Genomic DNA, 18,139 nt, shown 5'->3' on the forward strand with positions numbered 1-18,139 from the left:
ACAATAATGATAAATTGGTCCACTTAAGAAAAATTTAATCACCCGGTTTTCTTCAAAATGTCAGTACTGTCAGAGTATCTGTAAATAAAATCTGACACAAATTCCAGTTAATGATATATTATTATAGTTATAACATAATTGCTTCATATACTGTACTCATTAAACTATTATTTTCTTGGTTGATGTGTTCTCTCACTTGTTCTTCATCAAACCCTTTGTATGAATTCATGTAACTCTCATTCACATTCAACCCCATCTTTTATTTACGTAAACCCCATCTCTCAATCCTTCTCCAATTAAAAAATTATATTCTATCTTTCCTTAAATTTGCACATTATTATTTATTCTCACTCATTCATAACATTCACATGTTAATATTCCAAATGACTCCCTCCCAGCCCACTCCTTCATCCCTTCCCATCACTCCCTCCCAGCCCACTCCTTCATCTCTCCCTTCTATCCCACTCCTACATCCCTTCCCATCACTCCCTCCTATCCTACTCATTCATCCTTCCCACTCATTCACTCCTCTCCCTATAAGTTTATTCATACCGAAAACATCGAATATAAATTTTCAGTAATTTACCCTTCTTTTACAATTTTATTCTGACTACTGCCGGGTGATTTTATTCAGGGAAAACTCTAGGAGCCAGTGTTAATTTCCATGCATTCAACTTGAACTTTTTCTTTCTTATGCCCGTATTATTATACAACGTCTTCCCTTGAAGAGGGTCGTCGTGTTTCAACCCGAGTTTTAAACTAAACGAGTTCTGAGGGACACCGCAGTACAGTACAGTACAGTACTTAACGGGGTGGTGTGGCCGTAAAATTATTTAATTCCAATAAAATTAATTTATAATAATGGAATTAGTTAATTTTACCGCCACACCACCCTGTTACGTACTGTATTGCGGTGTCCCTCAGGACTCATTTAGTTTAAAACTCGGGTTGAAACACGACGACCCTCTTCAAGGGAAGACGTTTAATAATATGGGCGTGAGCCCCTAACTCTCTCTACCAATCACAATACCTTCCCTAAACTCCCTTTCTCACAACTGTCACCATACTATAGCCAAATGTAAGGCTTACCTGAGCATCCCCCTGTGTTCATGGTACCATGTGATGATCCTCTCCTCCCATTCATCACGTGATAGTTTGTGCTGGTCCATCACGCGTTGAGGCAACAGCCGGTGGTCATTGGCCAATGACTTTTGAATGTCTGAGTTCTGATCACCATACTTTGCTTGAACTGCATATGAGGCAAGCAGAACCGACGTTTCAGGAGGGCAGTAAATTTCATCACTGAGAATGGCATTCTTTACTTGCAGATAGAACAACCGCTGTAAATAATTATTATTTCATTAATATAAGATACAAACAATATCATAGATTTATAACGTATGTGATGGACTAGGATAGATACATGTGAAGTTGCACCTTGACCTCATGCCTACAGTATACCAGGGTGTCTACTGGCCAAACAAAACAAAATTACCTGGCTTTTCCATGTTTTCCTGGGGTAAATTTGGAAAATTTCAGGTATATTAAATCAGTATTTATTAGGACAATAACAAAATTAGAGGTTTCCAATAATATGTGCTGTATACTATTGGAAAATTTAAAGATGATAAACTGTATATGATATTAATCAAGAAATTGAAGACCCTTTTGGGACCCACCCCAAGCCAATCTGACATAAAAAAAATTATACAGCTATGAATTGAAGTATTAATTAAATTATGCACCATATTTTTCTCCTCGGATTTGAGCAATTCACGTAGGTCGACCTGGATGTTCCAAAAAAGCCAGATATCCGGGGGAAAAAAAACAAACATATTCCTGATTCACTTACATGACTCATGATAAATATAATCCACCTTAATAAAGTAAATTATAAGATTAGCATGGAAAAGGGTATATACAAGTTGAGAATCCCTCATCTAAAATCCTTGGGGCCAAGCGTGTCTCAGATTTCAGATTTTTGGAAACCTGTACACTGTATAATGGGGTACAGGTACCTCACCCAGAGGGGAAATGTGCCCAGGTCAAAGCACAAAATTTGTGTACAGTGGTTCCTCGATTAACAAGCACAATTGGATCCACAGTCAGTTGTTAACTGAAAATATCGTGAACTGAATCTATTATTTCAATGGGATATTGGGAACAGTAATTAGTTCCAACTCGCAGAAAAAGTATACATACAAAGTACTGTATACCGGTAATAGAATTAACAAAACATTGTATATAAACTAAATACAGTACGGTATACTGTACAATAATAAATAAAAAACAATAGAATACTGTATTTTAACTTACTTTGAGGAGTGTATGTTGTATTCCTGGCGGCTGTTTACATAATAAATAGTTGATTGTAGAGGCAGTCGATGATGATATGCCATTTTCTTTACAGAGTGCATTGGTTCTAATGCCTTCTTTGTATTTCTTAACAATTTCTGCACTGTATATTTTCAATATGTTAAACTAAATTTCAGAATGACAAATAAAATTATTCAGGAGCACGGCAAACTCAATGTTTACTCCACTGGAAACGAACTTAAACTGAGAAATGTCGGCGCCTAGGTGGGCGAGTTTGATCAGCTGATGCGCGCATCAAAACTGTACTGTATATATTATCAATATGTTAAATCAATTTCAGAATGACCAATAATTTTAATATAAAAAATGCTAAAATATTCAAAAGCACAACTTTCTTGATATTTACTCCACTGGAAACAAATGTAAACATATAACCAATTACTGTATTGGCGGACTAGCCAATCAGCTGATGCGCTCACCAAAGTGTGTTTCCCGTAAGGCTGTCGTGAAGTTGTACTTGTTAGTCGAACTGAAAATCCTTAAGGGAGCTAAGTCAACTGAAATCTTGTAAATTGAACCGCTCGTTAGTCGAGGGACCACTGTATATCACACTTACCGAATATAGATACATAGCCTGTAAGTAGTTTAATAAAATATTTTTAATAATTTTGTACATGAAACAATAAGAAAAAGATGCACACTGAACCACCAGAAGGTAAGCTACCACTACCATAGGCCAACCCGTAACTGCCCCTGAAATTTACCCTAGCGCAATCTGTGTCTTACCTTCCTTCATTAATAGTCTAGGGATGAGGATGCACTCTGCAGGATGACTTTCTTAAATGTTTCATCTGCCTCATTAACAATGGCTTTTGTTGTAGCAATCTCTCTTTGATCTTATAAACTGACATGATTTCTTGTTCAGTTATGAATGCACGCTGCTCTAGTCCATCACAAGTTTTCACCATGTCGTCTATGGGCACTTTTACCACTGTGTTAACTAGGACATCATCTTCACTGTTAACATCACAATCACCTTGATTCAGAACCCTTTCAGCTATTTCACTATCAGTAAATGAATGAACAACTGGAGCATCATTATCAATGTTGGAGAACTTCTTCTATGTCAGCTTCCTCCAGCTTCTTGACAGCATCCAAGGGGTATACCTTTGCACATGTAAGGTTTGGTGTTATTTGTTACTCACTTGTCACACGGAATACTTGAAAGTCAAAATTTTGTTTGTTTTCATTGATCATATTCGACGGCCAGAGGTTATGCCAGGCATATTCGCTAGGGTGTCCTTACCTATGGCATTCCAAGCAATTGCAGTGGTTTAGATGGTATCCTTTACTGTAAACTACTACAGTACTGGAAACCCTCCACACCCACGCCTTTGTTCACTGTTGTCAACATGCTGCCCAGGAAACCGACTTTATATTTGCTCTTCGTTGCTCTAAGTATCCCTTGGTCGCAAGAAGTTCAGCTGGGGGATGTGTAGAACAATTGTCAAGGAAGAACAAAATCTTGCAGTCGTCTTCCAGTCCAGCTTCCCGGCAGTACTCGCGTGCAGCTGATAGAAAATGTTTATTAAACCCGTAAGAAAAGAGGTCCCTGGCGATCCACATTATCTTGTTGGCATAATAATGGACTGGTAAATTAGTCACGCCTTTAAAACAACAGCGGAGACGCTTGCTATTGCCTATCACAGCAAGTTTACACTTGTGGGGGCCTGCCGCATTAACACATCCCAGCACAAGTCAGTCTGTCCTTGACATCCTTAACTCCTGTAGGAGACTTCACATTAGCTGTAGTTCAGTGTCTTCCTGGGACAATAACATCACAACAATACTGTCTCATAGGCATTGTATATTTGTTCTGGTTTTAGATCTCCATCGGCAATTATCTTGGCAAACTCGTCGATGTAGTTCTCTGCTGCCTCATGATCAGCAGAAGCTTCATCACCACAAATCTTTAAATATTTAATGCCATGCCTCTTCTCAAATTTCTGCAAACCAGCCTGCTGAATATTCACTATTACCTTCAATTTTAAGTTCGTCATGATAAATCTTTGCTCGTTTCATGATCAGCATACCGTTAAGCGGCATATGCTCATTCTGACACTGACGAATCCACTCTTTCAAAAGGCGATCAACATTTTAATTTTTTGCCTTATGCTGTTTTTTTTTTCATAAGCTTCTGCTCATCACTTTCAGCACAGAACTTTAACAACTTTTCTCTTTGTTTCTTCAGGTCATAAATGGAGGTCGTCTCTAAACTCCTCCATGAGTCGCCTCACGCTTGCACCATAGTCAAGTTTGCACAATAACTCAACTTTTTATGTTACGGAAAAGCATTAATGCTGCTTCTTTTTTCTTTTTACTGCTACCCATAGGGGTTCCTGCAGGCCTTTTCGACATTTTCAACTGTATATTCATGTGACAAACCACAAAAATCACCGAGTAATGTGTGGACATCTAGCTCTGATAAGTGCAGAACAACTACTGTAGTATTTAGCACTAACAGTCACCACCCTGATCTAGTTAGCTTAGAGTAGGTCATGCTAGTAACCCTCTGCAGTGTGTCGGCACCCATGCTTCACGTGGAAACATAAAAAAAACCCTGTGGAATTATTTAAATTTTCCACTACAGGCGCTAAAAAAAAAGTATGGATTTCAGAGGCTTTCAGTTTTTAGCATTTTGGAGAGGTGGATTCTCAACTGCAGTGTGTATAGCATCTTCATCACTCAAATTAGTTTTTTGCATGATGATGTTCATTGCCAGAGGTTTACACAATGGTTTACTTAATCAGTGAATTAGGCCATTAGATACATAAATACGTAGTTGAATTTCTACTCAAGGATACCCAAATGGATTTGGCTGTTTCTATGAAGGAGGCTATAGTATTGCCAAACCATATGTGGACATAAATAAACCATGTTTATAAGTCGAAACCCGCCCAATTCAACACTAGAAATATTTTGAAGTTGTTAATGCTGATTTCTTAGGTACACATTTAGGGGAGGGAGGGAGGGAGTGAGAGACAGAGGCTTTATAGTAACATTAATTTTCCAATGAGTTAAAAAGGAACTTTCTTACCAGTGTGATGTCTTGTATGATCTCCTCGGCCACATCCTCCGGGTAGAACTTTGCTCTAAACTTGAACTGGAGTGGAGTTTCCTTTTTCACATCTTGAGATAAAACCTGCAGCAAGAAGTACAATAAGTAACTAAACACATATAGTCAATACTTCAATCAACATGTGTAAATAAGCAGAGTATTGCACTGTACATCAGTATTATCAATATTGGTATGAAATATTTCAGATAACACAACAAAAAAAATTAAAAATAAATAAATAAATACATAAATAAATAAATAAATAAAAAATACAATGAATTCTGTCACCAAGCTCTCTTCAATTATATTGTCAAGTGGCAAATACCTGTAATAATAATACTGTATTGTAGTAGTAATAACAGGAATACCAGAAAAAATATCACTTAAACTTTGAGTCTGGATGTAATGTACTCAACTACATTATACAGTACGCACTTTACATCTAATAAGCATCTACTGGTAAACCAGATACAGGTACTCCTCAACTTACGACAACCCGGACATACGACTGCCGTAGTCGTATAAAATGTTTCAAATTATGCATTTTCTAGTACCGAAACATTTACGTCTCGTACGACAGCATGGGCTGGGCAGCCTCGTGGTGTACAGCATCCACGCCGTAGCCCGCTCAGTTGGTGTTTGGCTGTAGTTGTTGTTAGTGATCGCGCTGTGTACTGTACTGACAAAATTTTCGTTTCTAATTCCCTTTAAAATGACTGGCAAGCGTATAAGTGAGAGTTCTGGTGGTGCTGATAAGAAAAGGGGACAGTCAATTACTTTTGAGATGTAAATGAAAATAATAATGCAATATGAAAATGGAAAAACGGTAGCAACCATTTCACGCGACCTTGGCTTCTCTCATTCGACGATATCAACAATTTTGAAAGACAAGGCAGAGGCATTTGCTACTATTAATAAGGGGATGCAAATGTTTGAAGAAATGGATCATAATGTTGAGCGTTTTGCAAAAGTTGACAGAATGATCCAAGATGCACTTGCTTGTTACATGGGGATTTACAATGAATAGAAAAGGCAAACTGTGCAGTCTAAATTGGACATATATTTTAAGAAGTCCCCCACTGCTGTCTCCTCACGCCCCACCACTGCTGCCTCTTCACTCCCTAAAGATGATCCTTCAAAAAGCAAGTATGTTAGCCTGTCTGAAGAAAGCGAAATTGATGACCCACCCAGCCCTGTCTCCTCCTCTGCTTCATCCAATTAATGTAGTCTCCATGTTTAATTAAAAAATTATTGAGGCCCCATGTGCATTCAGCTAACTACATTAAAGCTAAGTGCACAGTAACACTTTATTAATTTTTCAATACTTTTACTGTACAGTATTTCATTTTAGATTTTCTATGTATTATTTTCGCCTTTTCGACTTATGATCTAGTCGTCGGTCAGGAACCCCGTCGTAAGTCAAGGAGAACTGTACTGTAATTAAGCACCAAAGCAGCCTGGAGCAGGACTATCCATAACTCTGTTGATAATCTCTGGAATCATTGTCTGCCGTGTGTATGCTCAATAACTCTCACAGCAATCAATGCCCATACATGCCTAAAGTCATCCCAAATATTGTTTATGCATTACTGTAAATTATGTTACTGATAAATCAGCTACGGTGTTTGTTTAGTGTTGCATTAGGTACTGTATTGTTATAATGTCGTTGACCCAAGCAGCGCTCCCTCCCCAATCAACATGGTCAGTGTACATGTTTATGTTTGAAGACAAAGTGCAAGATTTTGTTCTTATATACTGTTTACATTTCATTAACTTTTTAATGTGTCGGGTACAGTTGCGGAAATGTGTTCTCACGCCCCCTGTGGGGACCCGTCTCCAAACGGCCAACCTATATGACCTATCCACCAACCACGTCTGTAATTACACAAGCCAATACCCATTTATTCATAAATAGTGATACAGTAAACCCTCGTTTAACCAGCTCTCAAATAACCAACCCACAAATTGTTCTTACCAACAATTGTAGGCAGCTAACTGACAGCTCCTGCTAGGTGCAGAGTTCAATGTCCTCCTTCAAATCTCTTTACCACATCTGATTTAATTTCTATATAACACTTTTCCTCTTCTTTCTGTGACCACAACCAGTAGTGGTCCATAATGTACGTTTACCACTTTTTGTTTTAGGGCTCAAATAAATTTATAATTAGGTTTTAAGCGAATGTTGTTAGAGCATTAACCAACCACTGAACAACAACAAATATGGCGCCCACGCTGGTCACTCACACAGCTAGGCGCCTTAGTATAGAATTTTTAAATTTGTCGTATATGTAAACTTTTCATACATAGTATTTTTTTTTAATACATTTCTCAATTATCAGACTTATCGGGTTTTCTGACCCACCCTTCTCCCATATAGGTTGATTAAATGAGGGTTTACCACAACTACTACAGTACCAAGACATTGCCGTTTGGAGACGGGGGCGTAGGAACACATTTTCTCAACTGTGCCTGTACTAAATAACAATACAGTACTGTACTGTACAGTAGTTAGGTAATGGTTTTAGTTTATTAGGGAACCAATTTCCTTTGTTTAAGATACTGTACAGTACCGTATTGGAGTTTTCCTGTTATGGTAGATTAGTAGAATAAATATTCATCAGACAAAAGTACTGTCCATTTACAATTACAAAATTAAACAAAAAAACCCTACGAGGTCTCATGATTACATTGTACTGTACCTGCAGCAAGACGACTGATAATAGTAAACACAATGGGCCTGAGGAGCTTACATGGAGTCCTTTATAGTCACGTGTCAGAGTTTTTACACAAAGTTTTGCAGAGAAATTTATCACAATTGCCGATAACATGATTTTTTTTTATATAACAATGCAAAATACATTTTTGTATCAGAATATTTGAGTACAGTATACTGGAGAATACAAAGAAACTACATGGACCCAAGAAATCCATTAGCCCAAGGTTGGAGTGGAGGGTAAAAAATAAGCCAGCAAATGTGAATTTCAAACTTGACCGAGCATTACCTGAAACAGATGAACACTATTAATACCTTGCACTGCTCTGCCCACTGACAACAGCAAAGGCATAAAAACAATATTCTGTACTGTACAGTATAGTATTAGCAATGTAATGATACCATACTCAAACAACTGCATTACAGGATATCATCCACTTCATACAAGGCAGTGCCTTTTTGTTAAACTCTTAAACTAAATAGAGTGGGAGGTAACATTACACACAAGGCTCAACAGTTATCACTATAATGTACTGTACTTAATGCTCACTGGTGTGTATTACTGTATCTACTGGCTTACCCAGTGAATGTTAAACTTAGTTTTGAATTTAGTCCTTGGGAAACGCCACAAGTAGTATCCAATACGCCATGATAAACTCTGTTGATGAAGACAGCGATTAGCCCACACTTTAGCGTGTTGTATTTTACCGACTGAATCTTACACCAGACCAATTTAGCACATACAGTACAGTACCTGGTACAGTATCTGTTATCTTGACAATTCTCACAAAATAAAAATAAAAAATATTTATCAACATTATACAGTACTATACTGTATTTTCTAAAGAAATAAAAAATGTGTAAAACCTTATTCCCACAAAGTTTAGTACAGTATAGTATTACTGTAGTGTATATTTACAAAGGAAAATATGCCTCGGCAACAATACAGTTGTGATTGTGATGAAATTATAGGAGTCGAGTTAAATTGACTGGCAATACTCCACATATCAAGAAGCGCTCAACACACTGACCATCACCACGACCTCATCTGCAAATTTGGTAAGAAGCTTCTACACCATCCTCGACACCGGCTCCTACTACCACCTGAGATCCCTAGCCCGAGAATTGCTGTTCGACACCACAACCTCATCCAGCCCATACGTACACGAACTGATCGCTATAAGAACAGCCCAGTCCCAACCATTGTAAAAATTATCAATAACTTGTAATAAACCAGTGTATTCACTCCCAGTAAACACTAGTCCTTGCACTGTCACTATGTTGAAATGAACTGTAGTTTGAGCTTTTCCCCATCTAGTTATTATATATCTTATTTGTATCACTTATGTTACTTGTATATTATTTGTAATTCGAAACCCATTCCCCAAATATGTAACTGTATATTTTCAGCCTTCTAGCTGCCAAGCTCTTTCAATAAACCGTTAATTATTATTATTATTATTATTATTATTATTATACTGTAATACAGATACTTAAAGTTGACAAAGGAATAGTGTCTTAACTAAAGTAAACCGAGAGAAGAAAAGAGAACTGCGAACCTAAACATTACAGAATACCGTACCTAACAATAGTAACAGAAAATAGCCAAGCATACCCTAAATGTAAGTTGGTAAACCATGCATAGATCATGGACACTACCTGCACCCTGGCACACATACGCATAAAACTGATTACAGTAAACCCTTGATATCCGCGGGTTTGTGATTCGCGGTAAGCAGACGGTGGCTAGCTTACGAACCTCTCCCGCAGCACCAATCACCCCCACGTGCCCGCAGCATATCCTCTCCTTGTTTGCGCATCTCTTGTGTTGTATTCAAAACTTTAGTGTTTCTGTGTGATAGGCCCCTAAAAGACTGTCTAGTGTCAGCACTAGTGATGTAACAAGAAGGTTGGGGCTTCAATAATTTTGGTGAACTATTTCGACATGTGAAGGTGGTAACAGATTTCCTTGTTGACCACGACCCTTCCATGGAACAGAGCCTTAAGATCATCCAAGAAATTAACCAGGCATTGGTTTCCTACCAGGAAATGTTTAAAGATCTCAAACCCAAAAGGACACAACTACCAATCACGATGTTTTTCAAGAAAGAGCCAGCCGATTCGTCTCCCTCACCTACTCGGTCAGTTGCTGCCGCCACTCCACCACCCACCTTCTCACCAACCACTACTGCATCATCCTTTCAACAGTGATCCTGATGATCTCCATATGCTTCAGTTACCAGATTCCATCCTACTGTATAGTACACATCAAGCTCCAAACTTCCACTTGCAAAGGATAGTAGTATTGGTGACTTAGTGTTTCTCATACACAGTACAGTATCCTGTATAGGTATACAGTACTGCACTAAGGTTGTATAAGATACTATTCGAGGTATTGCCAATTCGTACTACTCCTTGGACTCTAACCCCCGTGAATAGCAAGGGTTTACTGTACAAAAGAAATGTATCAATAGTGCTATGTTTTAGAGAGATGAAGTGAGATATACATGTGAGCTGTAAATGTTATTTTTAGGTGGTGATAAATTAACAGTAGGACATTAGAAATGAACAATGTCTGACAAAACATAGATTTTAATTTTTTTACTACTGTACTTATATTATTATAGAAGAGGGCAAAAAATAATAAAATGTAGTATGAAAGAAGATCAATTCCTGGGATGTTAAAATTCATGGTACCATATAGTTTGACATACTACCACAGCATGCTTAACATTATTAGGTTGAGAATATTTGGCACCCCACGTAGAAACAAAGAAGAAAACACACTAGTGTATGAAGAAGCAGAATTGGGAATGTAACGTATTGTAGTCTCTGGACGAATTATGTTACAATATTTGGTACAGCAAGGCTAGAGGAACCCAATACTTTACTGTATTGAGAATATGTCCCTGGACTGTGTCAAGGAGTTCTGTTATCTGGGTGACATGATCAGGGCCTCTGTAGGTGCTGGAGGAAGTTTAGGGAGCTGTGACATGATCAGGGCCTCTGGAGGTGCTGAAGGAAGTTTAGGGAGCTGTGACATGATCAGGGCCTCTGGAGGTGCTGAAGGAAGTTTAGGGAGCTGTTGCCTTTTGACAGAACGAGGGCCTTCCTTCAAGTGAAAGGAAGAATGTATACAATTGGTGTGAAAAGTGTGATGTACAGTAGTTTGGCAGTGAAACACGAGCAGTTAAAGAGGATGGTATAAGTAGACTTGAGTGAGGTGAAATGAGAATGGCGAGGTGGATTGTGATGTGACACTGAAAGACAGGTGGCCCTGTTCAGAACTAAAAGGGCAGCCGAGTATATAGAGTAGTACTGTATCGGAAAAGTCCTGCACAGCGACAGACTGAGATGGTTTTAACATGTGGGAAGAATGAATGAGGAGAGTCAGGGCTAAGCCAGGAATGACATGCAAAGAGGTCGTAAGAAATTACATTTGAGCAAAGAACCTGACAAGAGTACATGTTGGTGCTATTGGTCAATTTGCTAGACTCAGGTCATATTAACTGTAACAGACACAGACTGCATTTGTGAGGTTAGGTGAACAAAGAGGGTTTTAGTTTGGTGAACAGGGAATGTAATGGACTCAAACTTAGATAATCCTAATTATAACGATCAACCTTGTTATTATTGAGTGAACTTGATGCTGACATGCACAATACTCATCAAGACAGAACTGGTGCAGTACAGTACCCATTTCATCCACTCTGCATCAGATGAGCTCTCCCAGTGCAAGGTTACATCATAGCACCAGTGTAATTCTTGTAAGTATAAAAACAGCCTCCACTTTATGGAATTATTACAAGAGCCATGACAATGCAGTACTGTACAAGATTATAAGAATGACCCAATAATGTCCTCTTAAGACAGGATGACAGAGTTAACTCGGATTTGAACTGTTAATCGCCTAAATTGGAAAAAGTAACTCATCTCCGTATCAAAGTCAATTGGGTGGCAAAGGAGTATGACATTTTCAGTGATGAGAAAAATGGTAACAAAGACACAGACTCCCTGTAAGCTCACTTGAATCATTGTACTGTATATTCTTAATCCACTTTCTACTTCCCAGCACCCAAAAACAAAGCAAACTGACACTCTACCCGCTTGTTGAGCTTCAGCCAAGTTGTGTAGCCTTTGGAGTCAACATACTGAAGGCCAAAGAACCAAATCTCACGGAGGCCGATAGTTTTCACCACCTGGTCGAACAACTGCTTGCCTGTTGTGTTGGGCTGGATCGCGAATTCCAGCTCCGCGTCCATGGTGATGACCCGAACATTTACCTGGGGGAACAGTAAAGCATAAGAATAAAAGTCAGCTCTCCAAATAATTTTTTGCAGCTCTTTTTAAAAATTATCCAAGTCAGCTAGAAATAAGGTGACTTAGGTAAACACATTTTCCCTTGTTTGTTGTACAACCCCCTCCCCCTCCCAAAAGTACTATTAGATTTTCCGTTGCTACAATTTGAAATGCTTTGATATGATCCCCAGTGCATCATAATAAGTTGTACAGTATGCCTGCTCACCATATTAGCAACAGCTAGAGATGGGGAAGGAAGTCATCCTTGTATGGCATACTAGATAATGTACAACAATATGCCATACTGTAACAAGAAATCCATTAAGCTAGATTAATGTATCATTCAAAATCGTATACGTATACTGTAGTCATTCATGCTCAAAGGTTGCGGATGTAGAACTACCAACCGATCAGAAACAGGTCGAGTAACATTGCTCGAAGGGCCTTGAATCACATCGACCCCATGGTTAATGATACTTGTTTGGGGGACTGGACAGTAATTAATTCATTCTTACTGGTGTAAAAGATGTGTTTTGCTATGGTATCCCCTTTCCACAACAAGACAAGATTTGAATTAGCTACCATACCTGTCACTTCACATAAGCCAATCAGCAGCAGTCTTTCTCTAACTCACTAATCAAACCCTCAGCTCATTAATACACACTGCTTCCTCCTGAATGTCCATCCCGCCCATTTCTAGTGTAGCCTATCCTTCCTCTCTCATTTACCTTCACTAGTGAATTACACTCAGCAGCCTTAGCTGCTGAAGCCTCTTCCCATTCTCTCATCGTGGCTATCCCTCCTGAGCAAAGCAGAACCTGATCATCGCTCTACAGTACAGTAACCTACAACAACTCTTCAAATCAAATCTCTTTATTTCACTATTTCTTATTCTCTGTATTCTAGTCACCTTACAAATTGTTCTCAAGCTTGCCAATTCTCATAATCTCCTTCCTCTTGTACGGAGCTCATGTTTTACACTCATATACTGTACTGTAATAATTCTCAACTCAACTCCCTGTTGTCTGCATGATTAACCCACAAAAAAGCATCACACACACACACACCAGACTCAGAGCCTATTGGCTTTTGGGCCAGACTGTTGGACCCCCCCCCCGGAATATCACCAAATTCACACCCAAAAGTGACAATTTCGTTTCAGAAAGCAGTGGAATCAGTGAATAACAGTGCTTAAGCCAGCAAAATCAATGCTAAATACAGAAAACTGAATGCCATGGCCAAATTAATCTTCACATCCACTAGTAAGGTCCCAAGGAAACCATTATAGCCTACAGCATTTGATGACCATATGGTGAAGGTGCTTATCAGTCCATGCTGGGAGGCCTGGGAACGGCTGAGTCAGACCTTCACACCTAACTGTGAAGTACCACAACACCACATGGAAGTGAGTGAGGTCCTATGACACTATGATGCCAGGTAATGAATGATTTACTGCATCATGTGAGGTCCCTCATAACAACTGTGAATGAATTACCAAAGTGTCTCATGTGAGGTTCCGCATGACAACACCTGTGAACAAGTTAATGTGCCACATGTGGACCCTTATGACAACACTTGTGAATGAGTTACTGCACCACATGTCTGCTGTTCAACACCTTAGCACAGTGACCTATGTGATTTCACAGAAGGACAAGAGACCAGCCCCTGCCATCATTGTAAACAATAATTTGTATGTTTACTTAGGTTCCTTAGGGCATATTTATGAAATAAACACAAGCAACCACCAGACTAACACGAGAAGATCCAAGCACTTTCATGATCACTCACACCTTTGGCAGGAACTGCACTGTACTCCCTGATGATGTGAATACATGTACAGTGTAATCATGTACAGTATTTGAATTTTTTTGTTTGCTTGCGGTTTTAAGCATACAGTATCGGTACTGTACTATAGGTACACACCAGTATTTGGTACAGGGTATATAACTATGCTAAAAATGTACTTAATGCAGGTAAGGTACATTATATCCAAGCTTGCCTGTACAGTATACTGTACTGGTAGGTTTATCAACGACATAATGATATATACCGTAGTACAGTAATTTGAATATGAAATGAATGTTAAACCAAATGAGTGCCACACATTCTAAACTACGGTGTTGTGTTCTCAGTTGTTATATAATGTTGTGGTAGTGTAACTTCCAATTAAATGTGTTGGCACTGTTTAATAAGCAAGCAACCTTGTTTCATTTACCGGTACATGTTGAGGTACAGTACATGTACTGACAAGAGTTGCACACCAAGCCACAGGTGCTCTCCACACGTGAGACTTCAACCAATTAATACATGGCACGCTCACTGCCGTCCTCAATACACCATGAAAACTGCCATCCCATGTTTTAAAACTACAAATGGTGTTGTTGTGTGCTGCACCTTCTGAAAAGCTTATTACGTCACTTGACTTTTTGTGGTGACGTCAGGCATGGTTCCACCACCAATCAAAAGGCCCGTGCCTCACCTGGTGGGCTCTTCAGATGATTGTATCGCCACCAACCACCCTCTATCAACGGCAACAAAAACATATCACGAGGCAAATGTACGGATATGGTACATCCAATGGTGTGCTGGTTTACTACCATAACCGGCAGCCAGGGAAGTTGAGGCATTGTGGTGGCTACCCACAGGTAACGTGAACCCCAACAAAAACTGGAGGGAGCGCCTAATAGCTGCCACGTCGAGCATTTCCGCCGTCCTTGAAGGTCACACTGGGAACCCCTGCTGTCTACTTTATTATGCTTCCTCTTCACACACACATCTTTCTCCACTAAACTACCGATAAAGTGCATCACACACACACACACACCATAGATAAAAATGTAATTGTCAAGGCCAGCAAAGCGTTCTTCATAAGTATAGGTAATGAAAAAAGACTTCCTGGGATATTTCTAAAATTAGTGGAAGGGGTTTGTTAAAAACCCGACATGGCCGTCCACTGTCACCCAACTCAGTAAAATAATTTGGAGAAATTTGAGAAATAAAACAAACTTTTTGGGGAGGTAACTGAATAATTTTTTTTATTAACCATAGGTAGCTAAACTTAATATTACAACAGCCAATGATAATACTGTAAAGGAAGTTATACACAATACCTTCCTGTATAAGATGCCACTTGTTATAATCAAAGCGTTATCATAAATTGTCAATATTCACCAACCCAGAAGTTAAATATTAATTTCAAATTATCCTAGCTCGAGATGATACCCTGCCTCCCACTACTGTATATTCAGCTAAAATGCAATCAAATGTACAGGTAAATTAACGACTTGCGTGAACATATACAGTATATACCTGTATGTGGTACGGAGAACCTCCACACACACTATATATATATATATATATATATATATATATATATATATATATATATATATATATATATATATATATATATATATATATATATATATATATAAAAGCTCGGAGTTGCCACGCCACATGAAAAACTAGTCAAGCTTCTAGAATTTATATATTACCCGCCGTTGTATATGCAAGAGCAGGGAAGTGTGTTCTCAGCGGTCACCTCCGAGCACGCACCAAGATACACCCATCCCATATTTATTCTGGACTTGAATCTGTTGTGTTGCAACCTACCTCAGACGGATTCACCCCCCGCCGATGATGAGATATATGCAAGGGTAGAGGTTACGTCATTTACTGTGCAAGGGGAGGTAACCATAAGTAAAGAAGGGGATGTGACTTCATATAAAGATTGGGATGTGACGTCATATAAAGATGGGGATGTGACGTCTTACAGCCTAGGACCCAAATTCGCCGCAAACAGAAAGCTCGCGAAGCAGCCATCCCCCCTAGACTCCCCGCCCACCTGGTACGATGTCCTCCGTAAACTTCCTGACCTCTCGTATGTCTATGGGAAAGGGTCGCGGGAAAGGGACGTAATTGCTGCCCGTATCATCATTGGGTATGACTTTTCTTGGGAGATCGGTATCCCCGCATCCCCTGAGCAAAGCTCTTGTGCATTATGCAGAAGACCCGACAGCAGCACCCTTATCCACTACCTCCTAAGATGTCTCCACACACAACGCTTCCGTGACGCCTGCTGGACCACCACTCCACGACCCCCTGACGGAGACACGATGATCCTCCCCATACTGGCCAGATATTATGTAAATAATATTGATTATGTGTTAAAGGAATATCCTTCCTTCCTTAGGCTTTAGTAAGCCCCTTTTATAATATTTATTTATACTGTATATACTTGTGACACTTGCCAGATGCTTCTGGTGTTATAGTACAGGGGTACCTAGTGACAGCACTAGGATCCCACTTCCTCTATCAAGGAATAAACTATTGAAACTGAATTGATGTGACGTCACAAAGATGGGGATGTGACGTCATAAAGGGGAGGTGGCGTTATATAAAGAGGTAACCTGTGATAATGAAAGGGAAGGTGTAGAGATAATGAAGGGGGAGTTGGATGGGATAGCAATCGTGTTCTTCACTTCACATTCGTCAAAGGAAATGAAGGTACCGCATGTAGTAACAAGACGAGACGTTATGGCGTTTGTGAATGTAAATTAACATCAACAATAAGGTTGCCATCTGTGGAGACAAGGGAAAGTTTGGGCTGTGGGGGAAGGGATGAATTCCACAACACACAAAGGCCACGCAAACAAAGCGAGCCCAATAGTACTTGCAGGACCACACCACCGACGCACCTCACACGAATATGCAACTGATACTATAAATCTAATATGAAAGTGTAATGCAAGTAGGAGTGACAAAGTAAAGAGAGGGTGTATCGGTGTGGGGCAGTCAGTAATGACCCTCACCTGTGCCACGGTAACTAATACATAAATTTTGCCAGTCGATATTCTGGCAGCATGACTCATGGCGGAAGAACACACGAGGATGTTTCATCCTTGAACTGGCACAGATGAATAAACACAAAGACAGACATTCAGTAAAATCTAATTACAAGTTGACATTGGTTCAGCAAGTACACTGCCGGCGCAGTGTTTTCTTGTGGTTATCAGTATATATACTTGGATCACGCGCACCTACAGTGATTTACTTGCAAACACACACACACACACGTCACGTCACCACCCTTCTCTTAAGCTCCTCTACGTGTGTGTTGGTGTGGGGATTAGTGGATGACATCATTATGACCTGACCTCATGTTTTTAAGGTCACCCTGTATATTTAAGCCTCTCTCTGTCCATGTAATCCAGTTGCCTCTGAAGATGTCTTGAATAAAGACGAAAGCTAAAGTACTCCGTTGTTTCCATTTTCCCGTGTGATTTTATCAAGATATATATATATATATATATATATATATATATATATATATATATATATATATATATATATATATATATATATATATATATATATATATATATATATATATATATATATATATATATATATATTATATATATATATATATATATATATATATATATATATATATATATATATATATATATATTATATATATATATATATATATATATATATATATATATAACACATTGCACAGTAATATTAAACAGAAAGTGATACTCTAACAAGTATAGCCTAAGAAATATATACTGTATAGTGAGGAAATCTTTACAGGTTGGGGAATATAGTTTAGAATTAACATTAATGGGGATGCAACCGTGGTAACATTCTGATATGTTCTTACTACCATCATGCTATGTGTACTA

General features: G+C 38.9%; 1 protein-coding gene across 7 annotated transcripts in view; it reads right to left on the reverse strand.

The window, feature by feature from the left end:
* LOC121861187 (moesin/ezrin/radixin homolog 1-like) overlaps positions 1 to 18,139 on the reverse strand; it is a 110,998-nt gene that overhangs the window by 12,161 nt on the left and 80,698 nt on the right. For all 7 annotated transcript variants that reach the window (XM_042358759.1, XM_042358761.1, XM_042358763.1 and 4 more), the window contains exons 3-5: positions 12,251 to 12,430; positions 5,414 to 5,518; positions 1,090 to 1,340 (exon numbers count right to left, since the gene is read on the reverse strand). In XM_042358759.1, coding sequence (XP_042214693.1) covers positions 1,090 to 1,340; positions 5,414 to 5,518; positions 12,251 to 12,430 — 536 coding nt within the window. The remainder of the gene's footprint in view (positions 1 to 1,089; positions 1,341 to 5,413; positions 5,519 to 12,250; positions 12,431 to 18,139) is intronic.

This window comes from Homarus americanus, unplaced genomic scaffold (assembly GCF_018991925.1).
Source record: "Homarus americanus isolate GMGI-L3 unplaced genomic scaffold, GMGI_Hamer_2.0 scaffold21314, whole genome shotgun sequence".
In the NCBI taxonomy this organism is placed as follows: Eukaryota; Metazoa; Arthropoda; class Malacostraca; order Decapoda; family Nephropidae; genus Homarus; species Homarus americanus.